The sequence below is a fragment of the Candoia aspera genome, chromosome 1, assembly GCF_035149785.1.
Source record: "Candoia aspera isolate rCanAsp1 chromosome 1, rCanAsp1.hap2, whole genome shotgun sequence".
Classification (NCBI taxonomy): Eukaryota; Metazoa; Chordata; class Lepidosauria; order Squamata; family Boidae; genus Candoia; species Candoia aspera.
Window position 1 is genome coordinate 25,566,023 of NC_086153.1, and position 21,889 is coordinate 25,587,911.

At 38.6% G+C, this 21,889-nt stretch overlaps 1 protein-coding gene across 2 annotated transcripts in view; it reads left to right on the plus strand.

The window, feature by feature from the left end:
• Nucleotides 1-21,889, plus strand: part of MSRA (methionine sulfoxide reductase A) — a 242,753-nt gene that overhangs the window by 115,200 nt on the left and 105,664 nt on the right. For both annotated transcript variants that reach the window (XM_063300883.1, XM_063300874.1), the window contains one exon: nt 2,301-2,405. In XM_063300883.1, the coding sequence (XP_063156953.1) occupies nt 2,301-2,405 (105 nt within the window). The remainder of the gene's footprint in view (nt 1-2,300; nt 2,406-21,889) is intronic.

Consider the following 21,889-nt stretch of genomic DNA (forward strand, 5'->3'; position numbering starts at 1 on the left):
CAAGGCTTGAACTAGGTTGTTGGAACCCCCTTTGCTGGGTGTTAGATGTTGGTGGGATGTTTTGAGCTGTTTGTCAGGTTTGCCATCTTGTTCCTTTTCTAGTTTCACACACTTTTGCCACACACAAATATGTAGCTTTGGATCATTTTCCTCAATAAATGAACAAGTATAATGTTTTTGAGTCATTGGTTTAATTGGGTTTCCTTTATCTAAGGACTTCTGTGGAGAACAGACCACATTTTAGGTCATATTTATGCAGAAATATTGAAAATTCAAAAGGGACCACAAACTTTTAAGCACCACTGTAAACGTACATCCAGAACAAATAACAGTGGAAATGCTTCATTTTGCATAGGGATATTTAATTTATTGTTTAATTCTTTTACAAATGCCACACTGAAGTTATTAAAAATGTTGCAATATATATATGGGTATCTTCAACTGCCAAGAGCAACAAAATGAATCATATCCTGGACTTGAACAAGTATAAAATAGTTTTTTTTGTCAGCTCAATCATGTCCAGTTCTCGAAGACTGCCTAGACAAGTTCCTGCAGTTTTCTAGGCAAGGTTTTTCAGAAGCCGTTTGCCATTGCCTCCTTCCTAGGTCTGAGAGAAAGTTACTGGCCCAAGGTCACCCAGCTGCCCAGATAAATAAAAAATAGATTTAATCCTCTTTTAATAATGTGAATATTGTTCTTATGATAATTCCAGTAGAAGAATGATTTGTGATTAATCATACCATTTTCCTTGTATCTTAGTACTAATTATACTACTACAATACAAAGGAAGCTGTTTAGCTGAAATGCAAATGACTAGCAACTCAGTCATTGAAAAAACAGAATAATCAGAATGAGTGCACCACTTCTGAGTCTATCCTCAGAAATGCACAACTATGTAGATCTGGTCCTTGAACATGGCTCCATGACTGATTTTTCTACACTGGAAAAATGAGAATACAGCAAAGGGTAGGGCTGAGCATGGCAGCAGATTCCTTGTAATTATTCAAAGAGAAGCACTAGGGGATTTGAAAAGACAGGTAATTATTACAACTACAGATAGTTAGGGCTCTGTCAAATGTTTCCTAATTTTTGTGTTGACATGGGAATTAGCAAATTTGACATGGCCAAACATAGTGCCAAAGAATACTTTCCCTGCCAAAGGATTGTGCTGTTTGTGCTGCCAAAGGCTTATGCTCTTGTGTGTCACTGTAGCCCTGTGTTTGATGTATCCTCTCAGTACCATTTTCCTGAGTCCCTCATTACCACTGAATTTGGCCAAGGAGACCCTATCTATCTACCTACCTACCTACCTACCTACCAAATTTCTGTCACCGCCCATCTCCCCCAAAGTGGGACTCTTTAATTTATTTGCAGGTAATATTAGTGTTATCAGGTCAGTTGACCCTGGGCAAGACAATGGTAATATCAGTGTTATTCCATCAGACATAGCATTACAATGTCATGAATAAAATTGCATTTGTTTTCATAGTCTACTTCTTTAATCAGAGGTAATACAGGTGAGAACAGTGAGGCCAAGCTAGAAGAAGCAAGAAGCAATAGAAGTTACAAGAAACTTTGCTGAAATGAGTTTTGTACCAAGCTGGTGCTGAAAATGAGAAGCATTTTGATAATAAAAGTAAACATGAAATTATTAAAGCAGTTTCTGCCCACATTCACCCCATGGTATATGATATTAGACTTCGTGGCAATTTTCTCCAGCTCAACTTTCCCTACAGTGAGATTTGCATTATTAGCTTGGAGGATCATTTTATATGGCAAGGATGGGCAACCTTCAGACATGTGTCACCACTAACTCTTTATATGCCACTTCCAGAAATAGAGAAGATTCAATGGAAGAGAATATCTGTAGCTCAGGGTTGAACTGTGGAGTCCTTGGTGCTCTCTGAGCCTGGTTGTTTTCTTGCAGACGTTTCATTGCCAGACTAGGCAACACCTTCAGTGCGAAGAGGGAGTGGGCCTTGCTCTCAGTTTATATACTGTGGCTTGCCCTGCTTGTGTTGGTACCACTGCTTGTGTAATTAGTAAGTATTGCCATGCCCTGCAAGGCTGGAAAAAAAATGAAGCAAAAAAATGCAGTTTCCCAATGGAATAAAGGATCGCCATTCTTGTGATAAGGTTCTTCTGAAGCCACCTGAAAAAGTGGCATGGCCTACAACTGTAATAGCAAGTCTTTTTCTCTCCACATATTTTTACTAGTTTAATTTATTAGTGAGGAATAAATCCATTCTTTGGGTTGGTTCCATTGATTAATATTCCTATTTCTTATTATTTCACTGAAGGCAAAACTGGCCATACTGAAGTTGTACGAGTGGTATTTCAGCCGGAAACCATCAGCTTTGAGAAACTGCTCAAGGTCTTCTGGGAGAATCATGACCCGACACAAGGTAGAGTGATGAGTGAGCCAGTATTTAATTATCTTACTAATTACAGCTGGGATAATTAGTGTTTGAGCTGCTCGGAAGAGATGAACCTTGAAATCGCACCACAGCTCAAGAGTATGATTGCAGGCATTTATTGATGGGATGGGAAGCATGAGGAACTAGAATTTCACAAGCCGCCCCTCCCCCACCCCCAATAGATGTCTGTGCTGTGAAAATTCCCACAGAGAGACATATAAGACAATAGAAATTCTTTTTCACCTTTGGATTATTATACCTTCTTCCTTAATGCAATCTCTTGCCTTTCAAATTAAAGGTCTTCTTTCTCCATAGCTCTATAGTTGATCATTTCAGTTGTGACTTTGGTCTGTGAGTGTGGTTTTTCAGGGTATCTTTTATGATGAGAAAAAAATGAATAAAATATTGAGGCATATGAAATAACAGTGTGGTGGGCAGTTCTGTTAATCAGCATTTTGCTGTAATAAGCCCTTTCTTGAAAGTGTCTGCAGGCTGCATGTAATATGCAACTAGCATAACAGAAACAAGAAAGTGTTTTAAAGTAGGGTTTGGCACCTTTTCAGTGGGTGAATACTATCATATGATCTCATAATGGCATGAATGTACATTTTAAAGAATGACTAAAATTGTGTGAGATTTCAGAATTTCATTTGAAAATGCTGAATTCTTGCAAGTCTCAGAAGATCTCTTGAGAGATTTTGAAGTAACTTAAGATGTAATGATCTTCTGAGATTTCTGTCATTATTAATATAATTAGTTTTAGATAGATAGATAGATAGATAGATAGATAGATAGATAGATAGATAGATAGATAGATATTAGGACCTAGAACCTTCATGTATATTCTGCCACAGTAGGTAACTGGTCATCATTGGTCTGAATTCCAGAAGTAAGATTTTGTTGTTTCTGTTGTTTAACCTAATGAGCTAATAACTCCAGCTTTTTCTCCTGTTTTCCAATGATTCTTCTTGATACAATTCAAAGAATATTCAAATATAAAAGGTCAGATTGGGGTGATGTCATTCAGAGCAATTCGAATGTTCTTTGATTTGCAGGGTCCATACAAAGGTGTCACTGGCAGTGCACTACTGACCCCTGCTTTAAGAAAACGTGAGGGTGTGAGAGCTTCTTCCTGCCCAAGCTTGCTGCAGGTCAGGATCTTCCACCAAGATACTTCTCCAATCATCTTCTCTTTCAAAGTAGGGTATTCAAGCATAAGGAAGAAATATGGTTGCAGCAGTGGAATCCTTTTGGGTTGCTCTTTTTAAAGAGGGTTATTTCCTGTTGACTATATTGCAAACCTTTTGATGCTAGGCTATATAACATGTACACATACTGAAACAGGTGTATTACATGGTCCGTGCCTAAACCTGCACCATGGATTTAATTGCTCTATTTTATCATTTTTGTTACTATGCTTTAAAATAAATTATTAATAGTATATAAATTACATATTATTGTACAGTCTTCCCCTTGAATCCAAATTAGATGGAAGAATTATAGGAAGAGGTGACATATACATTTACACATAAATACATGTAAATAAATACATGTTTGAAATACATTTTTATATATAATTTTTATTAAATATTTTTGAAAGGAAGATAAAAATGAATACAAACTAATATAAAGTAAGAAAAAGAAAAGAAAAAGAAAGAAATCAAAGAGAAAGGGAAAAATGCAAGAAAGGGAAAAAAAAGAAAAATAGAAAAGAAAGAAAAAAGATTTAAAAAGTAGCTTCCGATCTTTACAGAAGTTATAAGTAGAATTATAAATTTACCACTTAATCTATGGTTACAACATAACTCTCTTCTTTCTATAATTCATCCTGCCTAATCATCAAAACTATAAATCATAAGTTCATTTTTTTTCTGTTTCTCGCAAAAAGTCCATAAGGGGTTTCCAGTCAACAATAAACGTAGATAATGTCTTTTCTCTGATCAAAGAAGTCAATTTGTCCATCTCAGCAAGTTTCATCATCTTCACCAACCATTCCTCCATTGTGGGTAGTGCTGAATATGTTTGAAATACTTTTTTAAAAAATCAACAGAAATACCCATCACACTGTCTCCTTTCAGAATAAGCAACATTATACAGTAGAAAGCTCAGAAAAAACTAGGAAGTAGGGAGCAAAAGAAATTGAAGACAGGACATAAGAGAAGAGGAAAGAAGGTCTAACTAAATATAGTCAACACTAGTATCATTCTCTATGTCTGTCAATACATTTCTGTTCTTGCCACCACCATCTGTACAATAATGCATGTTTGTTGTTTATTCATTCAGTCGCTTCCGACTCTTCGTGACTTCATGGACCAGCCCACGACAGAGCTTCCTGTCGGTCGTCAACACCCCCAGCTCCCCCAAGGATGAGTCCATCATCTCTAGAATATCATCCATCCACCTTGCCCTTGGTCAGCCCCTCTTCCTTTTGCCTTCCACTTTGCTAGCATCAGCATCTTCTCCAGGGTGTCCTGTCTGCTCATTATGTGGCCAAAGTATTTCAGTTTTGCCTTGAATATCATTCCCTCAAGTGAGCAGTTTGGCTTTATTTCCTGGAGGATGGACTGGCTTGATCTCTTGCAGTCCAAGGCACTCTCAGAATTTTCCTCCAACACCACAGTTCAAAAGCATCTATCTTCCTTCTCTCGGCCTTCCTTATGGTCCAGCTCTCGCAGCCTTATGTTACTATTGGGAATACCACTGCTTTAACTATGCGGACCTTTGTTGTCAGTGTGATGTCTCTGCTCTTAACTATTTTATTGAGATTTGTCATTGCTCCTTTCCCAAGAATTAAACGTCTTCTGAGTTCCTGGCTCCAGTCAACATCTGCAGTAATCTTTGCACCTAGAAATACAAAGTCTTTAACTGCCTCTATGTTTTCTCCCTCTATTTGCCAGTTCTCAATCAAGCTGGTTGCCATACTCTTGGTTTTTTTGAGGTTTAGCTGCAAGCCAGCTTTTGCACTTTCTTCTTTCACCTTCACCTTCATCATAAGGCTACAATAATTCATACATTGCCTTTTAAACTGCTCATCTTTCTTTTAAGGATCTCATCAGCTGACCTTCATTCAGATCTATTACACTTTCCCCTTTCTCTTAATTTCATAGAACATGTAGTTTTCTTGCATTGAATTCATTAAGTCATGCCTTTTGCCATATATTTCTCTAATATTCTAAGTCATAACCTTTCAAGATGGGTACACCTTTTGGGAAATCTGCACTCTTGCCCTGAAAAATAGCAAAAGTAAGTGGAGGTGATAAGAAGCATTTTGGGAGGCAATAAGCAATTTGGAAAGTTTACAATCAAGAATTGAATATTTTGTGACTGGCCATGTCTACCATGGCAACCATTTCGGGAAAGTGCAAGCTTTCCTCAGCAGCTATTTTACGAGAATACCCATGATGTGTGCTCAAACTACCAAATACACTAATTGATCCTAAAGGTTTGGGGAGCCCTCAAATAGGTTATATGCTTCATTTAGCTGTCATTGAAAGGGCAGTTCCTCCCACTGTAAAGTGTTAAGAATGTAGCTATAGAGAAGGTGAAATGGGGACTTTGGAATCAAAGCATGTAAGCAAAATGCCTTTTTTTATGCTACCTCTTCCCTTTGTTTATCTTTCCCATTGTTCATTTTTGAACTTGGCCATCCCTGTTCCTTTCTTCTAGATGGCTTTTCTTCAAAGTGCTCTTCCTCCCTGCGGGAATGCATGACCTGTCCTGTAGTTCTAGGTAGCAGCATTTCATGCTGTGCTATTGCTGGCTCCATTTCGGTCAGGATCTCTAGTGCAGCAGGCATAAGCAGGGATAGGCTTTTTGATGTTTTCTGCCCAAATAGGGTGCAGCTCAAACCACCTGGCACCTACCCCATCAGCACAAGGTTTCATTTGACTCATGACCACAAGCAGGAGGAGAGACAGGGAGGAATAGGTACTTCCCAGCTGCTTGACTGCCTTTGGAATCTGTGGTAATAAATCAGACTTTGGCATCTGTGGTAATAAATTATCACTGTAGAAGACAACGGGATTTTGTAAACCAAGCCAAGCATGTGAAACTGCTTTATTTAGGATGCTAATACCAAATGGTGCAAGGCCTTGGACCTGATGAATCCTCATTTCTCTTATCAAGATCTATCTGCCATATTCAACAAACACAGAAACAGACACAAATTTGTATCAGGTCTTCATTGCTACATTTCATGTTATCTAAAGGCTCTGTTTATTAGTCACTGGGTGGGAAAGTCTGAGCCTTTTATGGAGGCTGCACAAGGAATCTATCGTCTGCAAATAATTAGAATTAGACACTAGAAATTACATTGTTTTTCTAATGAGCAGATGTGTCTACTTGGAGAAGGAGGACAGCTGTACCCACATAAAAATGAGAAAGCAAGCCTAAACCAACATTGCACATTTTGTGATAACCCTACTATTTCACTTTGACATTATAAGAGTGGGTCATTGCATAAAGGATCATTACATAAAGTATACTGATTTTTAAAAATTGCATTTGTTCAAGCTACCTCCTCCAGAACTTTGAAAAAAGATATATATATAAAAGAGACCTCAGTAACAGAGCTCCTGCTTTGCCTACATGAAGCAAATTCAGTTATTGGGACGGTGCTTCCTATTTGCAGAGACTTATTGATATGAAGTTGAAAGCCTACTTTGTCTTCTTTTCTGCTTCAGCTTTAAAAGAGCTGCTCTGGGTCAGATAAAAGATCTACAGTAGTCAAGTGGAGGCTTGTGAGAGGCTTACAAGTAGGACATAACCTTGTAGTCAGCATCTATGAGACAGGAGAAATAAGGAGGATTTCTTTCAAAGAGACAACTATTTGTGGTGTGTAGTCTTATTTGTGCTGTGAAAAGTGGGGAAGAAGAAGGATAGGACTTATATTATCCCCTCTTCAGCGAGTCTAACTGAAATGTAAAGGCCTTCAATAGACTCTGTAATGGGATAAAAAAATATGGGAAGCATCTGTAGAAGCAACAGGGGAATGAGCTGGAAGTTCTAGTTTCCCTACCCTAATTTTTCTTGACGGCAGATGATACTGTTCCAACAAATTATTCTCTAAAGTTATGTGTATAAGTTTATGTGTATGTGTGTTGAGAAATATTCATCAGGACACATCAATCAATCAATCAATCAATCAACAAATCATAATCAGAAATCCCACAAAATGAATAGGTAGTAGGAAAGATTTTGTCCTTAATCATCAGTCATGTCCCATGTCTATGGTATCTGCAAAGTAAAAATCTAAAGAACAATTTTATACAATGACAACCTGTTATGGAGATTGCTGGTGAAGAAGAGGGGGGCCCTCTCCAGGGGAAAAAGCCCATGCGCAGTGTTGAATCTCTCTGGCTCCCAATCAAAAAGACCAGAAGAGAACCGCCTTAGATTTCTGGGGTTTTTTTCTGGAAGAGTTTGCTAGAGCCTTTCAGTTTAGCAGGATTCTGGCTAGTAGAGTAGAACAGTAAACACCAGAGCTCAATCTTCTGGTCTCAGCATGGTTCTTCGCTCTATATCCTGACATAACCTGTGACCTGGTGGGTCATCATTTCAGAAATACTTCTTTACATTAAACAGAATGATCAAGGGCAGATTGCTATTTGTTTGGTTTGAAAATTAAAGAAAAAAACATCAGTTTATTAAAAAAGAAAGATGCATAGCAAGAGAAATATACAGTAGATGCTTTTTGTTTAACACAGGACATTTTTGATGACAACATTTCTGGTTCATCTGCGTTCCTTTAAGAATACTCTAATGTTTTCACTTCTTTTTCCCCAGCTTAAAGTGACATACAGAGATGTGCATGCCTTTCCTCCTCTTTGCCAAATTTCAATCCCTGAGGTATACAGTGCCATAATTACCTCAGAAGAGTTCACACTTCCTGCCAGGTTCCTGACTGACTTGTGGGAAGCTGGCAGGGAGCATTGGAAATGACAGTCACATGCGGTGACTGCAGTGGCACTGAAGCAGCCACAACTTTTCCAAATTTCAATCCCATGGGAGTAATGGGTGCCAGATTTTGGATGCATTCTTTAAGTTAGCCCATTTGAGGTACATTGATTCAAAAATTGTTGCCCCTATGATGCACCGTTTTGCCCAGTTGAAGGTTACAAACAGACAAACAGGAGAGTTTTAATAGTATATAGATATTTTATAGAAGACCTAGCAGCTGCAAAGTGCATGAAAAATGGTCACCTGGAAGGCTCCTCTACTGTGCTGATGGGCTAGGCTCATACAACATGCTAGACCAGGTTAAAATAGGGTTCACTGGTTTGTTGTTCAACATATAGTGGGAACCCAACCATTATCTTAGCATGTTGTGTGAACCAGGACATTGCGTTAAGCCATGATTTTACAAATAAGGTAGTATATTGGGTAACACCGGAAATCTTCTATTAACTCAGGTCTAGAGTTTGTCTTATTATTTGAACCCAGCCTATAAACTCTCATCCTTCTGCATGTAGCACAGATATTATCTATCTATCTATCTATCTATCTATCTATCTATCTATCTATCTATCTATCTATCTATCTATCTATCTATCATATTTATATGCTGCCCATCTCATAGAAATGTGACTCTGGGCGGCATACAATAAAACCATAAAAACAATAATTATAAAAATACTCTAAAATTAAAACATAAATATTATTATTATAAGAAGAGATTATAAAAAAAATTAAAAAGGGAAGGGAGAGCATACTGTAGATGTTACACACAATGTAGCCACTTCATTAAATCCTCATTTCCGAGAGGCCCCCAAGCCTGTTGACATAACCAAGTTTTAAGGTACTTCTGGAAGGACATCAAAGAGGGGGCCAGTCTCACCTTAGGATGGATGATGTTTCACAGGGTGGGCACCATGGCAGAAAAGGCCAGTCTCCTGGGTATCGCCAAATGTTAATTCCTTGGCAGATGGGACCCGGAGCATGCCTCTTCTGCTGGACCTGATGGGACAGGTGGACGTAATTGGGAAGGGGCGGTACCTCAAATAACTCACCCCATGCCACGAAGGGCTTGAAAGGTCAAAACAGCACCGTGAATTGGACCCAGAAACAAACTGGCAGCCAGTGCAGATCGTGGAGCAGAAGTGTAATGTGTGCCGTTTTAGGGGCAGACGTAACTGCACACGCCACTGCATTTTGCACCAGCTCAAGCTTCCAGATACTCTTCAAGGGCAGCCCCATGTGTGACCTGATTGCTCTTGCCACTTAACAGTGGATTGCCTATAGACATAGACTTTGTATGGACAGGTATAATGAAATATGGGACTGATTTATACAAATTACAGTAGATTAAAAATATGACAGCCATATAAATGTATTATTTATACACACACACACACACACACATACACACACACACATCTAAATAATATTTGCATTAAATATATAGAGATTTGTAACTATTTTCTGTTATAATGATATACTATGCCACCTTTTTTCCTTTGTATTTTTTTTACTTCTTTGTAATAACACTTATTTTTTTCTTCTTGAAGTGTATGTGTCTTTATTATTATTTTTGTATTTTGTTTTTCTTTTTTCTTTTTTGTTATTAATTAAAAAGCAGCTTTAAAATTATTAAAAAAAAAGGGCAGCCCCATGTAGAGGGCATTACAGTAGTGCACCCAGGAGGTGACCAGGGCATGAGTGACCATGAGCAGAGCCCCCTGATCCAGGAACAGGCTCAACTGATGCACAATTTGAAGCTGCGCAAAGGCCCTCCTAGCCATGACTGCCACCTGCTCTTCGAGCAGGAGTCGCGAGTCCAGGTGGACCCAAAGTTGTCTGTCTGGGACAGCGCAACCCCATTTAGTACCAAGGATGGTAAAGTCCCAGAACTAGAAGGCCCCAAAACCCAGAGCCACTCAGTCTTACCAGGGTTCAGTTGAAGCCTGTTGCTCCCCATCCAGATCCCCACAGCCTCCAGGAACCAGGATAGGACATCAACAGCATTGCTTAATTCACCAGGGGCAGAGGTGTATAAATGGGTATCATCAGCATACTGATATATTAGTATAGTGCAGAGACAGACAGCCCATTGGTGGTTAACAGTCATAGTTGTGTGGGGATGGATGTGGTAGTGGGCTGGGGACCACTCACTAGATTTCCACTTAATAATCATAGGTATTATTATCCTTTCCCATAATCTGTGTATTTAGCCATTTTTCCAGTTTAAGCATTTTTATTCTAATTGTGGTTAATGTTATAGACTGATAGGTTTGGAGGGGCAGCAGTTTGAGAAAATCTGTTTTAGCTGTTCCTATTCCCATCCTTATATCTCCTGTAAGGTTTTTCTTTTCACACTTTCCCTTTCTCCCTAATTCACCTGCTCTTTGGTCCCTCGTCTTTTGTTCCCATCTTTGCTTTGCCCTTCTCTTCTTTTCCTCCTGCACATGAGTTCTGCTTCCTCCTGGATCTTTTCACTCAGTGTTCATTATTTTATTTCCTCTGTTCTGTCTTGCTACCATTTATCATTCATTGGCCCCCTCTACCCTGCATGGCACAGTCAGCTGATCTAAATCACTAGCACTTTTTAGGGTCCAAGGAAATGTTTTGCATAGCCAGTCTCTAGACCAGGTGAAGCCCACTAAAAACTGCTTTTACATCTCCCCAGTTTCCAACACATTTTGTCACACAAGGCAAGTGGCGTTATTACCTTGTACACAGAAAACAAGGCCAAAGCTTCTTTTACCATGTCAGTTTTTGGATTCTGGGCATAATATGTCTGGTCATTTCAAGCAGGAAATAAAATAGCTGCCTGTAGTCCATAAAATGCAAGTTCTTAGTGGTATGGGGATACCAAGTCATCTTGTATGCCTCCTGAAGAATCTGTATAACGACCAAGTAGCAACAGTAAGAACAGACCACGGAACAACAGACTGGTTTAAGATTGGGAAAGGAGTACAGCAGGGCTGTATACTCTCACCCTACCTATTCAACTTGTATGCAGAACACATCATGCGACAAGCTGGCCTTGAGGAATCCAAGGCTGGAGTTAAAATCTCTGGAAGAAACATTAACAATCTCAGATATGCAGATGATACCACTTTGATGGCTGAAAGTGAAGAGGAACTGAGGAGCCTTATGATGAAGGTGAAAGAAGAAAGTGCAAAAGCTGGCTTGCAGCTAAACCTCAAAAAAACCAAGATTATGGCAACCAGCTTGATTGATAACTGGCAAATAGAGGGAGAAAATGTAGAAGCAGTGAAAGACTTTATATTCCTAGGTGCGAAGATTACTGCAGATGCTGACTGCAGTCAGGAAATCAGAAGACGCTTAATCCTTGGAAGAAGAGCAATGACAAATCTCGATAAAATAGTTAAGAGCAGAGACATCACACTGACAACAAAGGCCCGCATAGTTAAAGCAATGGTGTTCCCTGTAGTAACATATGGCTGCGAGAGCTGGACCATAAGGAAGGCTGAGCGAAGGAAGATCGATGCTTTTGAACTGTGGTGTTGGAGGAAAATTCTGAGAGTGCCTTGGACTGCAAGAAGATCCAACCAATCCATCCTCCAGGAAATAAAGCCAGACTGCTCACTTGAGGGAATGATATTAAAGGCAAAACTGAAATACTTTGGCCACATCATGAGAAGACAGGACACCCTGGAGAAGATGCTGATGCTAGGGAGAGTGGAAGGCAAAAGGAAGAGGGGCGGACCAAGGGCAAGATGGATGGATGATATTCTAGAGGTGACGGACTCGTCCCTGGGGGAGCTGGGGGTGTTGACGACCGACAGGAAGCTCTGGCGTGGACTGGTCCATGAAGTCACGAAGAGTCGGAAGCGACTAAACGAATAAACAACAACAAGTCCATAAAATAAAAACTCAGCCAGTGTAACCAACAAGCTCCAGCACAATTTTGGTTTTCAGAAGGTCTTCAGAATAATCTAACCTGCCTTTCACATTATTTTTGTTAGCCAGGGTAACAGGAAGGGATGTGGTACAGTGACTGCATCCAGTACGAAATAAGTCCCTTCATTATTTATGCATTATTCATAGAGGTGTTTGTGAGCACTGCATTCCTTTGGTCACTTTGATTTACAGTCTGCATTAAAATTCAAGCGTAAATGCTATATGGATTATTAGTAGGCTTTTAATCTTTGATTTCATGTCTAATTAGTTACAAGAGGTCAAACCTAATTTTCTCTTTCTCCTTTTTCCCTGAAGCAGCATTTTCAGATGACTGTTTTTCTTCCCTGTTACCTAAAGCCTCTACCTTCCCATAATTGTAAGGCAGTAATAACTTGCCTTAATTATAATTTAAGAGACTTCTATGAGTTTTATATCTTAATCCTCTCTCAATATGCTGTAATCTAGACAGGCTTGAGGGATTCAGTGCATAAGTAAGGCAAAATATTGAGTGTACTAGGAAGCCATATGGTATGAAAGCAGCTCATCCATCTAGCCCATTGTGTTCATAAGTGAACCATGGTTTAGTCAACCCAGTTTTATGCATTTGTATGATACTTTGTATTATAAACTACATAGGCTAGGTTCTCACAATGTACTAGGACATAATGGATTTGGCTAGTTTTGTGGCTTGATGTATTATGTGAACATCCCTTAACAGGCTTAAATAAATAGCACAAGAAATGCTGGACTTACTTTATTGATATACAGTAGGCAATAATAAAGTAACTCCCAGCATTTCTTGTGCTACTTTTTCCTGACCTGGTATACATTAAACAGCTTACAGTATCACTTTAACTTTGGGGAGAAAATGTACCTGTTTGGCAATACACCTGATCTAACAGCAAAATGTCTAAGATTCAGTTATAATTTTAGGATTAAAAGAGTCAGCTAGCAGGTGATGGGAAGGACCTCTCTCTGCCTGGAGAGCCAATGCCCGTTAAGGGATGTTCACATAATACATCAAGCCACAAAACTAGCCATGCTGGCCACATGACCATGGAAGTGTCTATGGACAAACGCCGGCTCTTCGGCTTTGAAACGGAGATGAGCACCGCCCCCTAGAGTTGGACATGACTGGACTTAATGTCAAGGGAAACCTTTACCTTTACCTTTTAGGCAATAATAACAGAATCTTGAAAGCCTGTCAGGTTTGTCTTTCCCTCCCTCTTATACCAAAGAGAGTCAGGGCAGTCTTGATTTTCTTTTTTGCACCTTCCTATTTTCCCAGGTTTCCAAGTTCATGTTTTCCCAATGGTTGCAGCATATTTCCCTCAAGGCCACCTCTCTACTCCTCTATGGATACATAAAAATACTGAGATAAGCACTATCTGCAGACTTCACAAATAAGCTCATGCAAAACATATAATTTCTTATTTGGAATAATATTAGGGCTTGAAGGCTAGGGAGAAACCCATAGCATTCAGCTAAGATGTGACCACTAGATCTGGGATGCAAAAATATGGACACCCACTAGATAGCAGCAGACAGGTAAAGAAAAAAATGACTCTTTTCTGCTATCTAGTGGTCATCAGGATTTTTGCAGTCCAGATGTAAGTCTATGGAGAGTAAGGAGGATGATCTTGATGGAAATATGCAGGGGTGTTACCTAGGCAAAAACACTGAAACATTTTTTAAATCCAGAGCAATGAGATAACATTCAGAAGTGGGTCAGGCAGATGCCTCCCTAATTCACTGGAGGGGGTGGGGAACACAATCAGACTTGCAAAATTCTGTTATTTTAGCCAATCTCAATAAAAGTACTTTTAGATTTCCTATGGAATTGATTTCCTGGTTTGGTTTACCAAGTGGGGCTGACAGTCCTACATAAAATGCTTACTGCCCTTTCATTCCTACCCTGATACCAGCTAATTCCAAGTTTGGAAAAAAAAAGGTGAAGTAAGCTATCAGCTAAAATTGGCAGCATCCCTACAATCCTGTAAAAGCCATGGTGATGGCCTTGAAGGGAATATTCTGAAGCTGTTTCAAGAACAACAAGGGAGAAGTGCTCCTTAAACCCTGGGAAAGGAGATGGTGTTAGGAAGAGACTCAGGTTTCTCCTCTCTGACTCAATGGGATATAAGAGGGAGGGAAAGTAAAACACAAACAGACTTCCAAAACTCTGTTTCTATAGCTTATCTCAATAAAGTATAGTTATGGTCTTCCTGTGGTTTCTTCATCTGGTCTGCTTTGTAGGGCTGACAAGTTCATTGTTTTTTTCTTAAAGAATGACTTTAAGGACTAATTCACATCTTACTTATTGACCTCTTACATGTGATAAATACCAGTTCTCGCCACGTAAGATTATATTGGCACATGAACCTTGGCTCAGGAGATTTTGGTATACAGACATAGTCAACTTGTCAACATCCTGAGCACGGAGCCTGCCTGCTTCACTAGACTTGTTGAACCAGGAGGATTCAACAACCCAGGCCTCAACAGGCTAGAGCTCCACAGCTTGGGATTGAGTGGGACCAAGTTGCTAGCCTAGGCGTGACAATCCATACAGACCATCCTAACTTTCTACAGAGTCTCCACCATTTGCATATTCAAGCAGATGCATGCAGGTAGATCCAAAAAACCAACAACCCAGGAATATTCACCCTCCAAGTTCTGGCCTCCTATGCTTTACACTTTACATCACCACCATTCACTGTGCCTCTCCATTCCCTTCTGATCTTTGCTTCCACCACATCCTTACATGGCCTCCAACATTGTCTTTTGTTCTTTAAACTTCTCATCTCTCTCTTTTTGAGATCTTAAAAGTTTCAACATTGTTACAGTAAAAATATAAGAATACAATACTGAACCTAGATCTTTTATGAAGATGTATTAATAAAAATGGTACTGCTAACCAATTTTGTTCATAAATAGAGTGGCTTCCCATAAATTTATAGTAAAAGAAGAATAGGTGTGCTCCTCAGAATCATTTTGTAATGGTAGCTGTGTCTGTCCTAAATTTTGGAGAGGCTTGGCTCTAGTTTTCACACCTCTGTCATTTATTGTTGTTAGTCCTCTTACTAACTTCATTGTGATTCATTGTGTTAAAAGACAAATCCTGTTGGAGAAGTTATAAAATCATAGCATGACGGTTGCCTCTTTCATATGTCCCAGCAATCCAGCCAGTGTTGGGAGGCAGTGTTGCCAGTAGGTGTTTAGTTGATGTTTTTTCCTGCCAGTTAGTCTCTATGTTGCATTTGCCAGACAAGTGGGTTTACCATAATACTAGCTTATTTTCATACCATGACCTTCTCTTCAGAGTTTTCTTTTCCCTTGGCAACTCTTAAGCTTTGTTCACAGGATCGTTACAGTGAGTGATGAGATCAAGCCAGGGTGACACAGTATAAATAACTTTTGCTAAATAATACTATGATGAGCTGCAGGAAAGGAGTTTTTATTAGTCTTAACTCAGCAGGTATTGATTGGGGGGAGAAGAAGATGGTGGATCAATATATTAGAAAGTAAATGGCAGCTGTAGAAAATGTAAATCAAAGCTATATTTTTTACAACCCAAGAAAATATGAGCTGCCCTTTACAGTTTCACTACACCACACCAAAGAGAGTTTCAAGTTGTAGTAATTTGTCTCCATTATTACCACGATCCTTTGGGAATGAAAGACTAGAAAAGAGGTCTTTTATGTGAAGGAGATTAGAAATGGTACATGTATGACACTCAAAATACCATTACACATTAATACTAGAAGGGAGAAGAACCTGATAATTCCTCATGGGGTGTCCTCAACATAGAGATTGGCAGACTAAAAAAAATCATCTAGATGCAAACTCTATTGCAATGTAATAGGATTTCTGTTTTTCTCTGAGTTGTACCAAAATCCAATGATTCTTTTTGGCTTGCAAAACACAATTTACACATTGCTGGTGGCTTTGATTAAGAGGTACTGATCTCTTTTGTCAGTTTTGCATCTTTCCTTATAGTTTTAATGAAATGACAGGATGCTATATATCAGGAATACCTGGTTAGCCCAAACCATAAATGACAAGACATAAGCACAAGGGAGAGACACATACAGAAGACACGAGAGAAAAAAGAACTAGGTATTTCAGCAGTGAATACCAGGAAGAACAAATATGAGTTCTCTTCCATGGATTTGGGAAATAGCAAAGAAATACTAAATAGGTTAGAAAAATTTAAAATACCAAAAATAACACTGGCCTTGATAATGAATAAACTCCCCCTCATGTAGAATAAGACCTCTCTTAATTAACTTAATGTTTTCACTACTGTTGAGAGTTAAATAAGAGATCTTACTCTAAATGAGTCAGTCCTCAGCTTATCAACAAATGTGCTTACCACAATACAGTATTAAAAACCTTTGTTTTCTCCATATAGACAGTTTCCTTATATTAGGATGAAGGCTATGTAGGCATATATATCATGGTCTGTGTTCTGGCTAGACCCTAGTCCAGTTTAAAACATATTGGAACCTCAGTTTCACTACCAAATTTCAGATAATTCAGATTTGGACAGCATCCAAATTTCAGATAATTCAAATTTGGACACCAAATTTAGTTCACAGTTTTCTGTTTTCTATCTAGTAACTTTGAGTAGCTCAGCTATTCCTTAACCAAATCAATTTAAGACCAATTCTATTTAAGAACATTTCTTTGGCAGCATGTTAATGTTACTATGAAATTTTTGTGATGCCTAAATGAAAAGTAACATGCCAGGTTAAACAGCTTATTATCCTTACTCAGTTAAGAAAACTAACTTTACCAGTATAATTTGCGTAATAGTTATCTCTAATCCTAATAGTACTCTACATATCCACTTGCCTCTCTTTTAATTCTGTGGAAAACACTTCTCCTAAGATTTTAAAATATAGGGTATGGGTAGCTGTGGAATCATAAATGATTTTCAGGTCGACTGAAAAATGTTTTATTCTGCCTATTTTTTTATGGATTAGTAATCAGAGTTATTTTGCTTTTGATTTTAATGCTCAACTTTAATGATAGTTTAAACTAGTATTTTGTGGTCCCTTTTTAAGGTCAAAAGGCACTACAGAAATGTTTTTAATAAGTAGAAAAGAAATTTATAGTAAAAACATCAGTTCATACTACCTGCTTGGAGAGCTAATCTCCACAGTTAGTCTCCCTTTCTTCTATCTCCTTTAGTCTTCCTTCTGATAAAGGATTTATATTATTTTGTATTTGAAAAGAAAGTTAGGGCTCAAGGGAACCATCACCAGACTATAGTTCCACCATTACCTTTTTATGGCTTAGTTCATATATCATAGAATCATAAAGTTGAAATGGCCACTGAGACCATCATGTCCAACATCCTTCTCATGTTAAAGCATGACGGCTGTCTAGCCTGTACTTGAACACAGCCAATGAAAGGGTGCCCATCATCTCTCTGGATAATGTTATTGATCTTACAAGGAATTTTTGGGAATCAGCCTAATCCATTATCTTATGTCCTGCACTCCAGGAAAATGAAGTCATCATTTTGTATGATATCTTTTCATGTATTTGAAGAGTGTTAGGGTTAGGGTTAGAGTTATTCTATATAGTAGTTTGGGGCAGTGATTAAGGTGCTGTCCTAGAAACCAGGAGACTGTGAGATCTAGACCTCCCTTGGGCATGAAAGGTGGTTGGGTGACTTTGGGCCAGTCACTCTTAGCTCAACCCACTCACAGGGTTGTTGTTGTGGGGAAAGGAGGCAGGAGTATTAAGTATGTTCACTGCATTGAGTTGACTAAATATATATACAAAAAGGTGGGACAAAATATGATGATGATAATGATAATGGTAATACACTCTCAGTCTTTTTTCTCAAGGTGAAAACATGCCCAGTTCCTTTGTTCTCTTTATAGGACTTAATTTCTAATCCTCTGAATCATCCTCATTGCCCTTTTCTGAACTGCTTCTGGCTTGTCTTACTCTTTAATGTGTGTTATCTAGAACTGGATAGGATATTCAGGGTGAGGGCTGATCAACAAAATAAAGAAGCACACTTACTTCCTGTGATTTGACAATTATACTTGTGTTAATAAGACCTAACATTGCATTTGCCCTTTTTGTAGGCACTTTACAACAGTAGTTCATATTCAGCTTGTGATCAAGTACAATTCCAAGATGCTTTTCACACATACTGTTACCATGCCAGACACCCCCATTCTATATCTGCCCCTTTGATTTCTTTTTCCTGAGTGCAGAGTTTTGCATTTACTTCATTCTAATATTTTAAGCCACTTTTCTATCCTATCAAAGTCAGGTTCATGCATTCTGCTACTGCACTCTGATTGGACAGGTCCTGAAGGGAAAGTTCTCTTCTACTTTCTTCACCTTTGAGTAGATAAAATATACTTTCAGTTGTTTCTCTCTCTCATCTTTTCTGCAGCCTTAAATGTCCAGGCTCCTTCTGTACACTCTTGAAGGACCTCCACTCACCATATGCTTATCAGCCATGGCCATTCTGCTTAAAACATATTTTTGGAGAGAATGAGACAGATGGGGAAGGGAAGCAGATCCATCTTACTACTGCTCCTACCATGTATGGTCTGAATACATGGGGAAGGTTCATTTAGGCCAACTTTTGACTGATTTTAAAAGCTGGAAGATATGCATTTGGCTCTAAATTTCAGTTTTCTAGTGAAATAGTATTTTTAAAATTATAGATTCATTGTGTTAGTCATAGATGTTGATTTATTTATATAACTTGCCCCAATTGTCTGCTGCTGCTTTTTTAAGGGAAATGAGGTGATACATAAAAAATGCTTTAGCTTTTTAAATCCACTTACCTGATCTTGTCTGTATTCTTATTTGGTTAAATGAGATGTTGCTAAGGTTGCTATGAATGAGCTGATTAAGGCATCACTGAGAAAAGCCCTCAAAATAGGATACATGGTGGCATTGTAGAAAGGTAAGATGACGTATCTGAGTAGGTACAGTTTGCCTTATGAGGCTTTGTCCTCAACAGAGAAAGGATCGTTAGTATCGTTAGTATCCTAACCTTCTACTCTTGTTTCCTGCACTGAGTGCCTTGCCTTATCTATTGTTTATAGGATTAGAGCATTTCAAAAATTAATTGGTATCAGGAAGGAGTTATATATACTTTGGCTGTTTCTCAAATCAGTTTAACAATAACCTGATCTCCTTTATCAATGAGCATTCTCTCTGTACCAAAAATTGAGTTGCATAGATGTCTTAAGAGTGTTATTTGCCTCTTGTGACAGAGAAGGCCTCAAAATAAACCACCCCAAAACAAAAGTCCTGGTGTTTTCCAGGAAATGCCTCAACACCTTAACTAGATGGATGATAATTGAAGTATTGTTGAGCAGGTTACATATTTCAATACCAGTTTTGATGAAATCTTAGCAGCATTCAGGCAGAGAGTGGGACTTGGATATTCAATTGGATAGGGCCAAAATTTCCCATCTACTGCATATATGCAATGGATATCAGAACTAATAACTTCAGTTATCAGAAATTTTAATCTTCACTATTAGGAGATCAGTGCTTTCCTTTTAAAGTGACAAACTTTTATATTAAGGGTGATGGTGAAATCTGTATTTGAGGCTTTACCTTATAGTGATTGATTGGTGCCTTCCTCACAGATTTGATTGTCTTTTGGCTTTCATGTAATTTTATATATGTATTTTAATTGTTGTATATGCTTCAATGTTAGTTTGCTGTTGGATTGTAAGCAAACAATAGAGATCATGGAATAGTGTTTAGAAAATAACTGGAATATCATTGGCATCTCTGTCTCACTTCTGTCACTTCACAGTATAGCAAAAGCTTTCTCTCATTCTGGGCTGCATTTTGTAATGGATTATTAAATAGATAGAACATTACCTTGACCACTTTGTATATGGAAGGCAAGGTATGTCTTACTAAGCTATCCGGAACATTTGTTTCCATTATTACTGCTTCCTGCATTTTTTCTTTTTTTAATTAATCATTTAAAAAAAGAGAAAGAAAAAACTGAAAAGAGAAAGAAAATTGATAGCAATTTCTCAAAAGTTGTATAGTTACTGCTCAGTATATTGTTGATAAAAAAATTAACCATGAAAAACAGAACATATCAAGTTATTTTTGACAAGAAAAGGATTTTAAATATATTTTTAATCTCTGAGATTAAAATTGGAAAAAATCAATTTATATCCCCATACCAAAAAATGGAAACACTAAAGAATGTTCAAACTATTGAACAGTGGCATTTATTTCACATACCAGTAAGGTAATACTCAAGTTCCTGCAAGGTAGACTCCAGCAATTCATAGAGTGAGAATTGCCAGATGTACAAGCTGGGTTTAGAAAAGGCAGAGGAACTAGCGACCAAATTGCCAATATCTGCTGGATAATGGAAAAAGCCAGGGAGTTTCAGAAAAACATCTATTTTTGTTTTATTGACTACTCTAAAGCCTTTGACTGTGTGGACCATAACAAATTGTGGCAAGTTCTTAGCGGTATGGGGATACCAAGTCATCTTGTCTGCCTCCTGAGGAATCTGTATAACGACCAAGTAGCAACAGTAAGAACAGACCACGGAACAATAGATTGGTTTAAGATTGGTAAAGGAGTATGGCAGGGGTGTATATTCTCACCCTACCTATTAAACTTGTATGCAGAACACATCATGAGACGTGCTGGGCTTGAAGAATCCAAGGCTGGGGTTAAAATCTCTGGAAGAAACATTAACAATCTCAGATATGCAGATGATACCACTTTGATGGCTGAAAGCGAGGAGGAACTGAGGAGCCTTATGATGAAGGTGAAAGAAGAAAGTGCAAAAGCTGGGTTGCAGTTAAACCTAAAAAAAACCAAGATTATGGCAACCAGCTTGACTGATACCTGGCAAATGGAGGGAGAAAACCTACGTTTTCTTGGTGCAAAGATTACTGCAGATGCTGACTGCAGACAGGAAATCAGAAGATGTTTAACTCTTGGGAGGAGAGCAATGACAAATCTCGATAAAATAGTTAAGAGCAGAGACATCACACTGACAACAAAGGTCCACATAGATAAAGCAATGGTATTCCCCATAGTGACATATGGCTGCAAGAGCTGGACCATAAGGAAGGCTGAGAGAAGGAAGATAGATGCTTCTGAACTGTGGTGTTGGAGGAAAATTCTGAGAGTGCCTTGGACTGCAAGAAGATCAAGCCAGTCCATCCTCCAGGAAATAAAGCCAGAGTGCTCACTTGAGGGAATGATATTAAGGCAAAACTGAAATACTTTTGCCACATAATGAGAAGACAGGATACCCTGGAGAAGATGCTGATGCTAGGGAGAGTGGAAGGCAAAAGGAAGAGGGGCGGACCAAGGGCAAGATGGATGGATGATATTCTAGAGGTGACGGGCTCGTCCTTGGGGGAGCTGGGGGTGGCGATGACCTACAAGAAGCTCTGGCGTGGGCTAGTTCATGAAGTCACAAAGAGTCGGAAGCGACTGAACGAATAAACAACACACAATCTCTGAGCTGAATGCCAATATATTTAGTGTGCTATCATTCAAAAATACCTACCTACCAAAAAAGAAAAACAAGAAACACTATTAAAAACATTAAGGGAGAATATTTAGTATCT